The 18259-nt window shown below is 42.9% G+C and overlaps 1 protein-coding gene across 2 annotated transcripts in view; it reads left to right on the plus strand.

The window, feature by feature from the left end:
* The window catches only part of luzp2 (leucine zipper protein 2), a 146356-nt gene that overhangs the window by 117023 nt on the left and 11074 nt on the right, over positions 1-18259 (plus strand). Inside the window, exons 7-9 of one of the 2 annotated variants that reach the window (XM_035155762.2) lie at positions 3325-3387; positions 7228-7293; positions 8277-8444. In XM_035155762.2, the coding sequence (XP_035011653.1) occupies positions 3325-3387; positions 7228-7293; positions 8277-8444 (297 nt within the window). Of the gene's footprint in view, positions 1-3324; positions 3388-7218; positions 7294-8276; positions 8445-18259 lie in introns of both variants that reach the window. The other variant, XM_035155757.2, reaches the window with a different exon arrangement.

The following is an 18259-nucleotide window of genomic DNA, read 5'->3' on the forward strand; positions in this document are numbered from 1 at the left end:
CACCCAGCAACGAAAGACAAACAGTCAATGTAGGTTCATTAAGCTGGTTTATGCTCATCATTACTGACCTTGTGCATCGTGGCGTGCTCAAGAAATTACGTCAAACGACATTTCCGCCTGCACAGGACATCGCTTCGACAAGTCATGCACCTCAGAATGTTTTTAATTTGGTGCGTGCTGCGTGGCCATAGGGCATCAGAGCTTATTAATTAGTGGGCATAGAGATTCTATGATGGCTCCTGGGGGGAGATTGCAGGGGAAATGAGGCATTTTGCAGGAAACAAACAAACAACAACAAAAACCCCTGCGTCCCGGTGGTCAAGGCAAAGAAGTGCACGCATGCAGGAAGGCAGTGGAGGAATCAAACCGGTGCCAAAAACCTGTTTGTGTTTCTTCTTCATTTTTGCCTTTTTCTGGCAACATGGTTGTGTAGCGACACCTATTATTCTGGAGAAGACCGGCACCGAGTCACCTCACCTCAAGTGCAAGTATGAAACGGAAAGGAGCCCTGCAGATTTCTGGTGTGCACAATAAGCAATAAGGAAACTTCAGGCATATCAGCTGTTTTTTCTGCAGGATTTGGAGCAAACCAAAAAATACAATAGCTACAGAGATTAGTTTTACGTTAGTTAACAAAGTTTGCAAACTTTGTTTTTTTTTAGTTAAACCAGAGGGAATGAATCAGGGATCAGGTTCCCAAATATATCACGATTATGAAAAGAGTCCATCCAGAATGTGGCCGAGTGGAGCTTCTTCCGTTTTACTGGTCTTGTCATTAATAATGAATAAATATAAACCTGGCAGAACACAAAAGTGTCAAAAACATGCTTATGCAGGCATTTTCCAGTCTGTCATTGACAGTTGTAGACATCGTCCCCACAGAGACAATGACTGTCAGCGATGCATTTCACGGAATTTTGGAGATTGGTGTTGTAAAATACTGCATCACTGTTTGGTTTGTAACTATTTAAAATGCAGGTCTCACTCTTGCCGGGTTTGAACCATCGGGAACAGCAACAGAGAGATGCTGCTGGTATTCTCCTGGGCCGGGCAGGCAGCTCACATGAGTTATTCTCAGTAAATAACAGACCAATGCTTTGGCAATTCCAAGAGCTCAGCACATCTACAGATGCAGATATTTGCATTTATAAGTTAACGCCACACAGGGTTCGACTCCCTCGCCTCTTTATGAGTCATTCATTTATGACTCATTCTATTACCAGCAAGTATCTCAAAAGCTGCACTTAACAAATTAATTTTCTTTGTATGAGTTCACATTTCATTTTATGAGCCAGGCCACATGAAAGCAGACGTAAAGATCCCAAATTAGATACGTTGCAGTGAGCTGGAGTGTTTAAATTAGCTTTTTTTTAACCTTACAGTTGTTTATGAGGAGCCCTAGGATGCACTTTTTGAATCTAGTTACACAAGACAGAGATGAGTGCGGGCACACGGCTGCGTCCTGGGAAGAGCAATAATAAGATAAAGAATCTAATTTAGAAAAAAATGACTTTAGGAAACTGGTACGCAGGTGCTCGTAAAGTGCACAGAACCCAGAGCTGTCCCTCAGCTCTGGGTTCAGAGGGTTTTGGTGCAAGATTAGACCTCGTGGCACATTTTTACTGCTATTGGAAAGAAAGTATAGAGGTAGAAAGAGAGGTTTGTAAAGATATTGAGACAGAAAGAAATAGACATATATCTAAAGGGTATCGATGTATTGACCCTCAAACCCTCAAACAATGAAGAAATGTGCTTGTTTCCAGTGTATTTGTCCCATTACGTTTGTTTTCCACTTCGATCATGTATTCAAACGTGTGTCTCTGCTCATATGTGTATTTGCAAATTGAAAATGTGCATAAAAACCACAGGGACAGAAGTGGAGGAAATCATATAGACCAGAGGTTACAGTCCGGATCTGGAGCCGGACCCCGTCCTATACGGACTCCGACCTTTAACCTATAAATCATTGAGAATCGTCAAAAAAAAATCATTTCTATTTTGACCTGCAAAGCTTTTCCAGCCGTCACAGCACTGGTCCAGTGGCTCAGGAAACTCACAGACCAACTGTATGCATTGTAAATCATCTCACGTGATGTCAATCGAATTGTGAACTCCGAACTCAGGTCCTGGCAGGACAAGCTCGAGCTACAGCTTCTTTCACTGAACAACAAAAGAAGAGTGGGATAAGAGAAGGAAAGAAAGGGGGGGGGATAATCAGCTGTTAAGGATGTTCAGTTGTTAGAGACGTAGTAGACAATTAGTCCTGCTAAGTGGAAATGGGGGTAACAACAATAAGAATAAGGGAAACTTAATTTACCACAAAATTGTAAGTGTTTTTTTCTGAAATTATCTTATTCAGTGTGAAAACAAATAATAAATATTGTTAAAATAATATTGCATTATCCTTTCTTTGATCCGTTTTCACAGACATTAATAAATAATATATCAATAACATGATATTTTAATATACAGTATATCCTACTGAACCTTTAGTTATGATGTTCAGGACCTTTGCTTGAGGAAATGTCTCTCGACCTCTGAATGTTTATTGAATCCCCTGATATAGAAAAGGTGTCACAAGATATTTAGCCTCTACAGCTCGATGGGGAACAAGCTACAAGCCCATTGATTGATAGGTTTCAAGTGGAGCGGGTGCAGTTTTTATTTGCATCCTAAACACTCACAGACTTCAGAATGCCCTCAGTGTGAAATATCCATGAGAACATCAAGTCTCAATAATGACACAGCGTGAAACCCTGTGAGCGGCTGCTGAGTCCCATGTGGAGGCTTTCAGTGCTCCAGCTCCCATGATGAGCGACTCTGAGGACGGCTGTGTATCGAGCTCTGTGGGAGAAGCCCTGTGCTCCACGCACCCACTGAGGTGGAGCGGCAGAGCGAATGTCAGGCAGAGCCGGTCACTGTGCACCACGTATGAGGGCGGCATTAAATAAAAGAAATGTGTGTGTGTGTCTGTGTGTGTGTGTGTGTGTGCGCTGCTTCCCGATGGCAGGTGGGCGCCTGCTGCAATCTGCTTGTGCGGTGATGGCGGTGGTAATGTGTGTAGTGGGAGTGAGAATTCAGGTTTAGACAGTGGGCAAGAAGTCAGTGCATGACTGCATCATTGTGTGGACTATGCAGTTCAGTGAAGGGGAGATTTGATATTTTCTTCCTCTCAGCGGGGGCCTCCCTCTAAGCCAGAGCTCTGCCCAGGGAACACTCACAAAGGCGTCTTCTGCTGCAGCTGGCAGAATCCTGCTACGTGATCTAAAACCAATTTCTCTATTTGAATAAGCTAACACTTATTTCCTTATCTTCTTCTTGCAGTCCAAAAAGATCCAGGCTCAACTGAAAGAACTGCGGTACGGGAAAAAGGATTTAATTTTTAAGGTAAGCACAAACGAAGCGGGGGGGAGGGGGGGGGGTTGCATTATAGTAGCTCCAGACCAGCGCTAAACAGGTACTTCAGAACACCTTGAAAGGATGATCCAGTCACACAAGGCACTCCAATTAATTCAGTCTGCAATTACAAAGACCCGTCCAGGAGGCAGAAGCCTGCGAAGTCAATTGGCCGGCACTTGGTCTGCGTTCTGCAAAGTGCCGTCCTCTGCCCCTTGTGCAGCGAGGACTAAATGTTCTTAGATCTGAGAGCTCGCGTAACATCCATTGACATTCACTGATACCAGGCCGACCTTTCGGGGCCTGTTTGCGGCGCTTAAAATGTCAGTTGACATTCCTGTCGCCGTGATGCCAGGTTCTTAAATGTATGTTTTGATCCTTCAGGACCGTCGTCCCCGAAAGCTCCGTCAGACGTAAATGAACTTAAAAGGACTTGGCCCCATCCAGACTTGATTTTATGCTGCTCCTAATGCCTGAATGTATTATTCCTGGATGTCCTGTCCCTTGTTCTATTTCTAGCCTGCGAATGATGGATGCATTGACTTGTTTGCTCGGTGTCACTTCTCTTAAATCCTTGTCCCCAAATTGCATCAGTCACTCAACAAAAAACCACAACAAAGTCACCAAACATTTCACGTGGACGTCTGGGACATTACGGTCTCGGGAGATTCTGCAGTTACAGGAGGATGAAGCTAATTTGATCATATTCTGTCTCGTCAGACAAAGCAAGTCAACTCGGAGGGATGAGAGTCAGCGTTCCTCTCTGACAGAAAGGTCAGAGGGAAATGCATCATGTCCCCGATCCCCACTGATCCCTCGAGCTGTTCCTGAAAATCTGTATTCCCCATGTGCTGTGATCGAAAGCCCAGCGGGGGGGGGGAGCAGGAAGTGGAGAAGAGTCACTCAAGTTGGGGAAATGTCATCAGCCTCACAGGGGGGATGTCAGTCAAGGCACCTTGACCGGGAGGCAATTGAATTGGGCTGTTGTACCGTGGCAAAGTGCATTTCGCAGCAGAATGTCACACATACACAATTCAACACAACACGCCGGGACAAAGACGAGGGAAATAAACCAAATCAGGAAACCTCAAAACCAAATTATTTTCATCCTCCTAGCGGACTAGTGGAACTTTAAAGACAATGGAGACTCTGTGAATCCAAACCAAGCAGACCCCAGAACTGTAAACACTACGCAGAGGCAGGTTCCCCTTCACTTGCTCAGCCCCTTCAGATTAAAATAACGTCAGAGGAACCCGGACATTCCTTCCCTGCGTTTCCCTGCGAGACAACGTTTTTGGCAGACGAGCCGTATTTCGAGCTTTCGCATTTTATTCTTTTCTTCGTCAGTCCACTTTTAAATTTACCCCTCGAGCTGTTTCTCCGCCAGCTTAGGAAACAAAGAAAACAGAAGAGAAAGGAAAAATGACGGCCTGATGTAGTTGCATGCCTCGACTAGCAGAGTGGCCGGTAACCCACTGACCCCGCCTCTCTAATGGACTCCACACAGAAATCTGGAGCCTCGCACTCAGAGGCACTAACCCTGAAAGTCAGCATTTCTGGGTCAGTGGCCGAGCGCCGGCCGTCTTCAGAGCACTACCCACTGATGATGTGTACTGGATGGATGGATAGATGCAGTGCTTTATTAATCCCGAAGGGAGTTAATGCTACATACTAACACAGTCCTCACATCCTTTTGAAGACAAACTAAGAGCAGGCTGCTGCTTCTTTTTCTTCATTTCTATTCCTGTGTGCACCAGTCCAGCCCGGAGTCATGATTATTCACTGGTCCACATTTTCTTAAACTCAGCACTTGGTGTTGTTTTGCAATATTTCTTCCCGGTCCATCACATAAACATAGAGAAATGTTTAGGGCAGCTGAAAGTGGTGTATTTCGTAAGTCTGAGCAGTTAGTTATTTTCTTATTTATCCCTTATTTAATCAGGAAGGAACTAGATTCTATTCTGCCAGGGAGTCGAGATAGGTTGTAAACAAAATAACAGTGAAATTAAAACAGGTTCATGTATAAATACAATCAGGGACAGATTAGCACAGACGTACATTCACCTATTTACACACATTCACACAGAGCTTGTATATCTAGTGCTTTGTCAGCGATGCATCTAAGATGAGATAAGATACAACTTTATTAATCCCAAAGGAAATGTTTGTATAAGATATTTCTCCAAAATGACAATAAAAAAGAATAAAAACAATTAAAGGGAAGTATAAAAATATCTAGAACCGGTGCCTCTCATTCACACGCTGGGTTTCACACTCACAGCCGCCAGGGGCAATTTGTGGTTTAGTGTCTTGCCCATTGACACTTCAGAAGACGAGTCAGGAATCGAGTCACCGTCCATCTGTTTAGTGGACAACCCGCTCTCCCTCACAGTCGGCCCCTTTTATTAAGAGAGAGTACAGATTCCAAGTTCAGTCCTCCTCATTCCAAGCATGTGGTGCATGAAATGAAATGTCCGCTGCCAGTTATTTTATAGCAAATATCTAATCATGTCTCCAGCGTATTAAAAATCGGACTGTAAAAAGCCTTTTTTATTGGTGCCTTTAAATATCCTTTATGTTGAAAATAATTCAAATGTCTATAAGTGAATAATTATGCCGCTCGTTCACCATTTGGCTCAAAAAGATTATATTCAAGCCTCCGCGTCCACGGCTGAAGATCTGTTCTTCAAACTTTATTATTTCCTCAGGATCCGCTCTCGAGCGCAGCCCGACAGCTACAAACAACTTTGTCCTAAACTCGCTGTGAATGAAAAACGAAGATCTGATTCTCGGGCGTCTTTTTAAAACCCGTAGAGCTGATTGTTTCCCTTGCCCTTGACTTTCACCGCTCCATTCATCCGTCACCGAAAAACACACACATCGTCACAGCCGCATACGTGTCAGACATGTTCATCACTAAAATGACCACCTTGCTGACAGGAATCCAGACGAAATCGGCGAAACATGCGAACGTGCCCCCCCGCTGTGTCACCAAACTCACTCAGGTAGAACATACGTCTATTAAACTAACCCCAAACAGCCCCATCAGCCATCAGCTCGGAAATATCAGGCCCTTTTTTAGTTGTCGCTTGTTTGTTGAGTTAGCCGACCTTGGCTGTTTCAGAATGTGAGTCCATGCAGTCCATCATTTTGAGAGGCCAGTAAAAGACACCCAATAAAAGTTCATGGCTCAAAGTCCATCACCGAGGACAGTTTTACACTGACTGCATGCAAATGATCCCCATACAACTTTTCCCTTTTCTTCTCGATGATGAATTTATCAATAATAGAAGACTCCCCGCAGGGCGCCCTGCTGGTCTCCTCACTGCGTTACTGTACGTTGGCTCATTCACTGAAGAAAGGGCCCTTTTCTGCTCAGGGATTAAACTCTAGCAATGATGCTCATTAAGGGGTTTGATGGTTTTAAGGCGTCTGATGTGAACAGATTGTTATCTGAACACCCTCTGCACTTCCTATGCTCCAGGAAATAGATAGGTATCATTCAGCAGAGCGGTTTAGTGCCAAAATTAAACTAATGATTAAATGATTGAATTGCAGCTTTATGATTCTGGAGGTTTATGAGATCCAAGTACTTTCAGACTCAGTGTTAAATGCATATCAACGACGATGAGTTTCAATGCTGGATCGATGTGTATAAGGGTGAGTGTGTGTGTGTGTGTCATATTACAGATTCTCATTCCTTTGTGCTATAGATTTGTGTTATTGATAGCACTGCTGAGTTGAGCTGGGAGACGGAGACGTGCTTTGTTTGCGCGGAACAAAAGAAGCTTCGGCTGTTTCAAAAGTCCTGTCTTTGTGCAGGGGCAGCAGCTAATGGACCTGGAGCACAAGTTAACCATCGCGAAGGAGGAACTGGAGAAGACGGCACTGGATAAGGTGAATAACGGGGAAATATATCAAGTTATTTTGTTCTTTTACTGTTATATTTATTTATTTGGTGTTTAACCTTTAGCTAATGTCGCCTCTCTTGTCCGACCCATTTAAACCCTGCGATTGCCAAACACTGAATTGAGAAATGGTATCTAAATTATTAAATGACTCAAGTATGTGTAGTAATATTGGTCAGAATAAATCCCTCTTGAAAGCTGCTTTCAGACGTGCACTGAACTGCGAACAACCTCCAAAACAAAAACACACGATTTACACAGCTAAATCTAAACATCACCTCCTGCCTGCGCCTGCTGCACCGCCCATCACCTGAACCCTCCCGAGATTTCTGTGTTTTTCTGAGCGCAGAATCTCCTGCTGCGTTGTTCGTGAGTTTGACGGGTAAACTCCAGAGAAGTCATGTCTGAAAACAGCTTGAGAGAGCAGGTGTCAGAGGATGGACGTGAAGTGTAAAAGTAAAAAAAAATAGAGGTTTTCATCCTCGGTATTGAGAAATTCCTCATTAAAGAGGGTTGATTCTCTAAATGTTTGGCTTCAGCAGATTGAAGACGAGCCTCAGCTTTAACTCATGAGGTCTAATGTTGTTTTTACACGTGTGGTTATTGAAACACTGTCACTGGGAGCGAGGTGGATGAGTTAAAAATGCACGGGGAGAAAAGAGCTGATCAGGAAAACGGGGTCGTTCTGCTGCTGGAGCTTTGACATCAGAGGCTGTTATAAAGTAATCAAACCAACCATTCTGTCTATTATCATTATTATTGATTAAAGGTAAGTGATCTTTTGAACATTACGTCTGCTCCTCTGGTGAGTTCCACTTCATGTGTTGCCTAACGACGCCTCCCGTGCTGGTCCTACTCTTTAAACCGCAACCTCCCGTGGCTTTAATGCTTAAGTGAATCTCTCATGTGGATGGAAGGAGGGATGCAGCCGTTCAGGAATCTTCTTGTGTGTGTAATCTTGTTTGGGGACAGGAGTCCCAGCTGAAGGCGCTGAAGGACACAGTTCACATCTGCTTCTCCGCCGTCCTGCACAACCAGCCCAGCGGCAGCCACAGATTTCCCGCCGCCCCCACCCACCTGTTCAGATACTCATCACTCATCAACAGCTCCAGAGTCACCTTTCAGCAGCCGCACGCCAAGGTAATTCAGTATTCACCGCACCTCACTGTGATTTAATGTTTATCCAAAGAGAAGACCTGCAGTGTTGTAAAAAAATCCAACCTTTTTATATGGAATAATTGAGGTGAGCTTGGTTTACTGTGTAGATGAGGTCCTGCTGTCCTTGAGCCAACACGAGGTCTGAGTCTTCCACATGTGCTCTGCAAAGATTAACAGTTTATATTGTTCATCTTTCACTAAATAGACCTTGAGAATGTATTGAAAATACTATGAAATACCTCTTTTCTTTATCTCTTGTAACCTTTAACTCAGCAGAAACTTTGACATGTCATTTAGAAATATGCTTCACTTTCAGATTCCAGGTATTTTTATGCACAGGGTTGGGAACAATAATTCCTACCGGGCCGAATCATAGCGAAGATTTCGTTAATTCGCAACATGAACACCACCACACGTGCCAAGTCAACATTACACTTAACTCTGGTGGCTCTGACAGTAACGTTAGGCTAAAGTTAGTAGCAGTTTCCTCAAACTGAAGTCGATGCGATAATGAAGTGCCTAAAGATAAACGGTCTGTACTGAGGCTGTATTTCACGTGAAAGGATTCCGACACCCGGACGTGCAGCAAATCAATGTAAAGGGAGAAAAGTGACTTATTAAAGCAGCTGGCGACGCACAGGATACTTTTGAAAGTAGCAGGATGCTCCGTGTTTGACGGCTAACGTGACCCCATGTCTAGTATTTTACTGTATCAAGCACTGATACTGTTATGTAGTGTTCAAATATTGTTGCTGGATTAGATTTTATTTATGATGGGATTTTGTAAATATGTCAAGCTGATTTATATTTATACATTTAAGTTAAGTATATTTTGAACCGTTAACAGTTAATATGTTAAATTTCTAAAATTACTGTTTCAAAAGTATTGATTTAGCAACGATATTGAAAAATATCCAAACCAATCATAACCATAATTTAGCAAACTGGCTCAGGGTCTTAATGAACATCAGTATCAGTGACACCTGTGCTTCTGCTGCAATGACATGTTAATATCTCTGTTACCAAACAAGTAATTACCTTCAGTAAATCAATTAATCAAGTGGCACTTGTTTTCAGTATCGAACCTTTTTCTTTTTACCCAATCAAAAGAAAATTAGGCAGAATGTTTAGCATTTCTTCCATGAGTTTAAGAGCCAGGTTTAGTCAACATGGATGTTTTACAGGTGGGTTTGTATGTAAATGGATGTGAAGCGCGTCCTGATGACATGTTACAGACGCAAACAAAAACAGCTACAGTTCAGTTTTTAAAACAGAAATTTCCTCTTATCAACCTGCATGTGTTTCTCTCAGGTTTACAAATACTGGCACAACTCCACCACATGTTGTCCTCCACTGCTGCAATTATATTTTGACCAAAATGACTAAGAGCAGCTGCAATTATAAGGAAATTACAGCAAAACATGTTGTGCTGCACATGTCGTTCATGGCTGATTGCAGTGTGGAGACATTTGCTTTTGTCCAAGGCCTCATTCACTGTGACCTCGAATTAACACAGAACTCCTAATGCAACATGCATCCCTGACCTCTTTTGATTCACATCCGAACAGTGAGCCATATATTGACTCGTCGTACCAGGAGCAGATTATTAACAACGGCTCTTTTGATACTGAAACTTATCAGAAGCCCACGATGCCAAAGAGCCACAGTGTAGAACAGACGTGGAACATGTTGATCTAAAGTTATCTAGTTAGTTGACGTGCACCCACATATCCAGCAACACCCAAAATAAAACAGGGCAGTGGAAGAGGGCTCCTTATTTTTTACCAATTTTTTATTCGTGGGGGAAAATATTGTCCGTAGTGCTGGAAATACTCTTTCTCACCATGCCGGTTATTAAGCAATGCATCCACTAGAGGACAGTGCAGAGTCCAGAGTTTTTGACAACAACAAACTTTGCCGCAGTGGACGAGGTTGTGATAACGTAACTCGTTGTAAACGCCATCTAGACAAATTGCCCCCAGACAATTTCCAGTGGTCCTGCTCCGTTTCTTATGCTTCTTCCATATCTGTAATATTTCAGAAGACATGTACAGGAGTCTCCGTTTTCACACTTATCCAACGTTGAGCATCAATGAGCCCTAATCAGGCCCCATGCCACAATCTGTATGCCAAAACCTCAGAGTTTTAGAGGTTGGGTTGAAGACTGGAATGGCTTTTATGTATAATGTGTTGGGGGGGAGGTTCAGTTGGGTTCGGTGTGGGGCCCCCGAGGCACCGTTTTGCCTGGAGCCACCAGAATCCCTTGAAACCCTCCTGAGTATCTGCAGTGAAAAGGCCTGTAGCTCTGAGTTCGCCTCACCATGTCTGGTCAGTGGTTTGTTGCCAGTGACCTTAGTTTAAACTCAGCAGCTACAGCGTCTGAGGGGGAAAACGAGATAAGTTTGTTTTGTAAAGTGAAAAACGGAAAGTAAGTGGGATTTGGGATTTGCCTCCGTCTGTCTGTGGCGAAGTATAATTTTCCCGCTGACTTTTCAGATAAGATAAGCAGGCTGCTGTTTTTGCATTTTTTAGGAAAAAAACTATTTTTCCTCTCCTCTCTGCGTAAACTCTTTCAAATTAAAATTCATTTCACGCTGTAACTCCCAGCATGGCGACATCATGGAATATAACTCGGTGCCAAACTTTTCACCTCACCGCACATCGGAGCGCACACAGCATAATGTCTGCGTTCTGAATTTAAGTGTTTGCTGATTATGACGTCCTATTCAAGTGGCTACTTGTCGGTTTGATGCCCCGAGCGTCTCTTTCTAGAGAGAAACAGCCCAAAGAAATTATCATGACCAAACATAACAGTTGGGCGAACACGAATCCAGAGGTTTTTCAGAATAATAGCGCATCTAAATCGAGCAGCAGTCGTAGTAATTGATGTCAGTCTTTATACTCTGTAGCTCTGGAAGTAAAGCCCAATTACTTCAGGGCATTATGGGAGTTTTTGGTGCGTTGGGAGTTAAATTTGTTCCCTGTGAAATTATTAATTCAATGTGACACAGCCTTTGTTTCGGGCTTGTCAAAGTCAAGGTCGCAGTAGACTCGACTGAGGGATCAGGATTTAATCCCTTTTAGGAATAAAAAAAGGTGACTGCCGAGAGGATTCACTGTAAAAAATAGGATTAGGCCGTCAGTGTTGATAGTGCTTCTTGTTTTACTTGTACAGCACTTTCACATTTTGGAAATAGAGTCATGTGTCAAGGTTTTATCTGGTCAATACCCTTTTAATTATAAAAAAAACCCCCAAAAAATACGATACTGTCTGATTCATAACGATTCCACAAGTATTTCTGCTTCTCTGCAGAGCTGGAGCAGAACATCACTTTACTTTCTTGAGGATTTACTTCACAGTACCAACGTTATTCCCCCCCCCCCACCAAGCGGTGATGTCAGCCTCAATCAGAGATCCTGTTAGTTCTGATTTCTGACACTCGGCCGCTCGGTCGCTCTGAAACCATCAAGTCGGCCCCAGCCCCACGGTGCCTTATCTGCCCTGATCCTGGCCAGCAATTCTGTCTTCGAGAGGCTTTTCTCCCCTCGCAGCAGTCACAACTTACTGGGACTCTGTTTCACGGCTGCCTCACACATTTGACACAACACTTATGTAGTTTTTTTTATTTATTATCTATTTATTTATTTATTTCTCATCCTGCTTCTCTGCCACTGAACCAACCAGAACCACAACTGTCCCTCTGCTGGGGCATCATCAATATTCTCTAAAACCCACTAACACCTGCCGACTAGGGCTCAACGATAATATTAGGAAAACATGCGATAATGTTGAATGTTGATATCGCAATGACGATAAATTTGAGATATATTGTGCAGCCTTACTAGCAAGAAAGGCAAACTCCTCGACCTGAAATGAGGAAGGAGTCTATTACCTTTTAGTAGCAGGTTCATCCACGTTTAAAAACCTGCGCATACGCGTCATTGTTTGTATAAGAGGTTTGATTTTTGCTTTCTGTCCACATTTAAACTCTATTTCTTGCAGCATAACATGATCAGATTACAGTTTTTTATTTCTCTCATCCTCTTTGGAATAAAACAAGCCAAACCAATTAAAGCATGTGTGTTAAAAAAGGCGTCTCACAAAAAAGCAAAGAGGAGCAAAGGAAACTCAAGATAGGTGCAGGTTGATTTTCTTATTTAATTTTTTATGCTAATGAAGTAATTTCTTCCCACTGCATTAGCATACAAACAGCAGCACTCCACTTGTGAGCAGTTGCTAGCACCATTATCTCCTGCATAGGCAGTGTACGACAGTTTGACGGGGCCCGTGTGATGAATCTGAGCACACCCGGCACTGGAGAGATTACTGGGGTGCTCCATCTGTCCACTGGGCCTGTGCGTGTGGAGGTGGGTCACATCCCCTGTAAATCACTGCCAAATTTATCTCAAATTAAGTCGTGGAGAAAAAAAAGCACAATAGTACTTGCTGTGCGTGAAAGAGCCAAACAGCTGAGTCGTGGGGTAACAATCGACTGACAGGGAGGCAAATGTCAAGAACTCGGCTCTTTGATGACCCCGTGCTGTTCCTCATTACGCTCATTAACGGCACAAAAGAGCTCAGCCGTGTTATTACATCCTTTATCTCGCTTTCTGTTGTGCGGTTTTTTGACATATTAGTATGAGCGAACGCATGTAGTTAAGACATGCTAATATTTCTACAAACGCATGGCTAATCTCCTGCTAATTACTGTTGGTGATCAAAAGGCAATTATTTTTGCACGTAGCAGGGGCGCAACAGCTGCGCTACCCCCGAAGTAGACGGCGGAAATAAATGCTCCACATATGAGACAAACATTTATCCACTTTGAGTTTCACGGGGACACTTAGATTGAAGTCGGCTTTGTTTTTTCTTCTTAAATCCAAAGTGGGAAAGTGCAGGGAGGTTTGCTCAAGCACTCGCTGACACCACTTGGAGATTCACGCTCTAGGCTGAAGTTAACATAATGGGCCTTAAGCACTGGTGGACGCCACACGTGAGTCTCCGCCAGACCCTCGCGGCGCTCCCGCTCACACATACACACTTTTTTTTCCTCGCCGGTGAAAGATTCATTAGCGCGAGGATGCAGAGATCAGCAAGATTGGAGTGGAAGTTGCTTCGTAATTTAACAGTCTCGGGTAGGGAGCCAATTCTCGTGGTCCGATAGCATGCAATTTTCATCAAAGTAATAGGAGATGATGTCTGAGATGCCCGGAGCCCTGTGTCGGCGGAGAAATCGGGCATTTCATTGCCCCGCGCTCAGCACTTAATATTTACTTTTATGATTGTTTCCTTGTGTACATAAAGCGACGGGAAATTCATCTCTGCCACGCAAGGAGGAGATAGGAGGTGGATGACGGAGCCAAAAAAAGCAAAGATATTTATCAGCTGACGTTGGACGCTAGAAGAACATTTGCTTCAATACCTTTACCAAGAAGTCCACTTAAGTAATCGTTCCGGATAAAGCTCCTGGATATTAAACTTTCATAGTCTGCCGGTTACAGGTAAGAAGATAAGGCAGAAAATGCATATTTTAAGAAGAGAAACCCATCATCGTTCCCTCTTCATCACGCTGTCCGTCTAAATGTAGTGTACAATCAAACAGAACATTCCCTGATAGTAAATGTTCTCGGTTAAAGCACTTTATCCAGGTTCTTCTCATGTTAAACGCTTCCCCTCCTCCATCGCTCCACTGTAAAATTCTGCTGATTCTGACGGATGCTGTCAAACGTTGGGAAATAATGCATGAAGCGTTCGCCCACAAGCGGCCACTTCCACGAGCAGAGCCGATTCCACTCAACCTGCCTTAAGAAGATGTTGCCTGAGCTGACGGAGGAAGAATGGGCTCCGACAGTGACGGGTTGCTTGTGTTCAACCATCTTGGTTTATGCTCACAGGAGACCACTTCTGACCCAGATTGGGACGGTACCACATCCCTGCCTGGTGCAGGAGCCAGACGGCTGCAGACACAATTATCTTTCAGGAAACATCTCCTGGAAAAACAGCTCTGTTAATCGTTCACTGTTTGGTGCAGACAAAGGGAAATCCAAACGTTGTTCCATACGTCACATTCGTGTCCTGCTGTGATGAAACTAATTGCTTCTAATCAAGTGCTGTTCATCAAAGCAGATTTCAGGCGTCTATCTTACATTTGGTTTCCTTTTCATGCGACTTTACACAGAGGGAACCTGAACTCAGCGAATACATCCACCCAACAGTCCCTTTTAAATTCTGCCCCAAATCATGTTCATTTAGATATAGTTCTAAAACTATTGTAGATACATGTAAACTCTTGATTCCAGACTCTTCTAAACATTGGTGAAAGTTACAGGTTTCCAGTGTGTTAACATGCAGCAGCTAAAAAAGGGACACTCCCCTATGAGAGCACATTTAAATTAGCTTGACCTGGATCTTTATTTGGATCCACTGATCACACTCATAGATTTCAATCCCCTTAACGTGCCTGATTTTAATTTTCCCCATCAAGATTAATGCATTATTCCCTGGGGAACGAAAATGTACCCCTCCAAAAACATATGCCTTTTCTCACAAGGGTAAATATTGTTGTTCAAACAATACATTAGTCTGAAAAGAGCAGGTTTACTTCCAGATTAAAATTTTATATCCAACCAGATATGATAATCTTCACACTGTAATATATCGACCGGTGATTCTCAAACGTTTGGACTGTTACCTCTTACAAAAAGACTTGTCGTCACATTTCAAACATCTTTAAGTTGTTTACAGCTTCACCACAAAGAGATTCTCCCTCCAACTTCTCAAATGCTTTCATTTTAATAAATGTTTAAAGCAGAAAGACGTATTTCACAAACAGCAAAAGTCCTAAAAATAATGAATATAAATCTGTCTATCAGAGCTTTGTTTTTTTCCTTTTTCATCTCAATTATCATCCTATTACCCTCATTTATCTTACTACTGTGTAAAGTGATTAAAACCACCTCCACTTTGAACAGCTACAACATTAAAATTATGTTTACACGCTCCTTCTTTAGAATTAGCAACTTACTGCACAACGACTAAACTGTCACTATCCAAAGTAAATTATAGTGATTATATTCTCGTATGATTTTAAATGCAAGCCTTGTATTTGAGTATTTCTAAAGAATCTGAACACTTGTTTTTTTCATATATTAGGTGCTTATAATAAGTTAATGTGCATGTAGGATAAAAACGGAGTAAATGTAGGAAAACTCAAACATGTAAATTTCCCCGCACTGCTTGTAAATGTCGAGATATTTCGGAACACGTGTCAATTGACAGGTTGGCCTTTTCTATTGTTGCATTCCTGCCTTCCCTCCTACGTGAGCCGCGGAGCTGCAGATCAGCAGCGAGGTTAACCTGCACAGATTGTTCCAAGTACGAGTAGCTGACTGTGTGATGGCCTGTCACCGGAGTAATGAATAGTTCGCACGTCAACGTGGGTGAAAACTTGAGCTTGTTCTAAAATATGTCAACATTTTCCTGCGAAGGGGAAGAATTAGCCGAGAACATTGTGCTGCAGAGCCGGTGTAGTTTAGAGAAAACTGATTCAAAGGACTGTCGGTAAGTCTGCAGGCAAATAATATATGTTAATTTGCAATTAAATATTATAGACACGCAGAAACTTGGGCAGCAGATGTTATGTTTCCTTATTAGTGTTTGCTAATGCAAAGCAGTTGCAAATGAAGACCAACAACTCGACTCGTGTTTTAAACTTCAGTCTGATGCGCTTCCATATTTTTGTCATTGTGTCTTTCTGGACTCAAATCATCAGCGTGTCCGTCACTGTCTGACGTCCCTCCTCCGTCTGTCGCTCATTGGTTCCTACTGAAGACCTTGAAACACCTCATTAATTTATAATTACATTTCATAACAAATGCCCTGGTCACGCTAATGAGACATTTAGCAAAACAAATGTTTTCCTCTGTGTTCGAGCCTCTCGTCCGCAGCCAAACAAGCGTTTTAAGTCACTTTTTGGAACGCCTTTCAAAGTAAAGATTTATTAAAGTGTCTTCAATATATGTACGACAGCACAGATATCGGACGTTTAAAGTTTTATACAGCTATGACCGGTTGTTTTTGAAGAAGTCACAGTTTGAAATAAACATTTTCTAAAGAGATAATATCTTTATCTTGCTGCCAGCACAGAGGTGAATGTTCCGAACACAGTTCAGAAATATGACGCAGGCTATGAATTTGATTTTAAAGCATTAAAGACTCGATGAAGATGATGAGAAACAGGAATATTTACTCTCATGATTGTTTCCCTGTGTACGTAAAGCGACGGGAAATTCATCTCTGCAAATGGTGAGTTTCCATTCGCGTTCAACTTAGTGGTACCGTCACTCATCAGTATTCACACGAGGTCGTCCGTGTTGACGGGAGAAAGTTGACTGAAGCCTGGCATGCAAGCAGCCGACGGTTCTTATTTACCACTTTCCTTGGCCTCTAGCAGGGAGCATTTCTCACACTGCTGGTTTTAAGTGCATCAACCCGGCGAGAGTCCTGTTTTTCATGTGGACATCATTTCAGGTGGTTGTGGTATAGACGGCTCGTCCACCTCCAGAGAGAACAGGTTCATCTCTGACCGTCCGTCTTGTTTACCTCCCACCATCCCGACATCGCTTTTCACTGCTGTTTGCGGCGGGTCACTTTACTCAAACATCGTTGCTCATCACAAGCAGCGCGGAAGAAAAATCCCAAAGCTGCTTTCTGGACTCACTTCTCACTCCGAGCTGATCTGTGCATGTTTATTCAGACATCAGTCACAGGCGGGTTTGAAGGTTTGACCTCTGGGACCTGCTGGTCTGTGCACAAACAACTGTACAGCTCAATTTAGTTTCAGAACAGAATCTGAGCAGGAAAACAAACACAATGCATCAAGCTTTAATTGCTTTTAATATCTGACTAATAAGACATTGCACAAATGTGACTGTTCACATAGATTCCCTTTGTGTAAACTGAGGTTTCAGCCAATATCCTTGTTTCATAAATCATAAATCATATGACTCGGGACGCACGTCATGCACAAGTCGGTCTTTCAGCTACTAGATGGATTACCATGAAACATTCATGTCACCCTTAGAATGAGTTCATTCACTGTAATTAACCCCAATTATCGACCCACCATGACGTCGCTCATTAGTTTGTAATCCGCCATTTACAAGCCTCCAGTTTTGCATCTTGTCCAGCGCCATCTTGGTTCTTTGAAACCAGAAGTTGCCATATTTGGAGGAGCAGGGGGTGGAGCCTGATTCAGTGACACTCCACCCCTTCCTATATCTGCAACTTGCAAACTTGCCGCTAATAGACGTCTCGCTTTGACTGCGTTTTGCTGCTTCTCTGTCAAAGTGCTGCCAATCTTTCAACCGTTAATCCTGCACGCTGAGCGCTACCTCGTATCGAGACACAGGCTCGACACAGGCGCTGATACGTGGACGTGTGACGTGGACAGACAGGACCTGGCAGATGATTAAAAACCTCCTGGCAGACACATATACACTCTCTTTGCATAGATAAGAAAAGTATATATCTTTGGGGATTTGGGATGCGGTCGCAATTTGTTCCCTACAAAACATATATTCTCAGTATTTAGTATCTAGTATCAGACGAGAATAGTTTGCTTTTTTTTAAGCCTACTTTGTAAACCGGAGTTTAGAAGCAGCTGCTGTGGATGCGGAGTCTGACGTTTAACTCTGTTAGTTCAAATAAAAACACTATTTAAGCAGAAATATAGATACTAAGGAAAGTTTTTGATCTTTGTGCATCATGTGTGATGGTTAATTATTTTTAGTACGTT

The sequence above is a fragment of the Hippoglossus stenolepis genome, chromosome 1 (assembly GCF_022539355.2).
Source record: "Hippoglossus stenolepis isolate QCI-W04-F060 chromosome 1, HSTE1.2, whole genome shotgun sequence".
Classification (NCBI taxonomy): Eukaryota; Metazoa; Chordata; class Actinopteri; order Pleuronectiformes; family Pleuronectidae; genus Hippoglossus; species Hippoglossus stenolepis.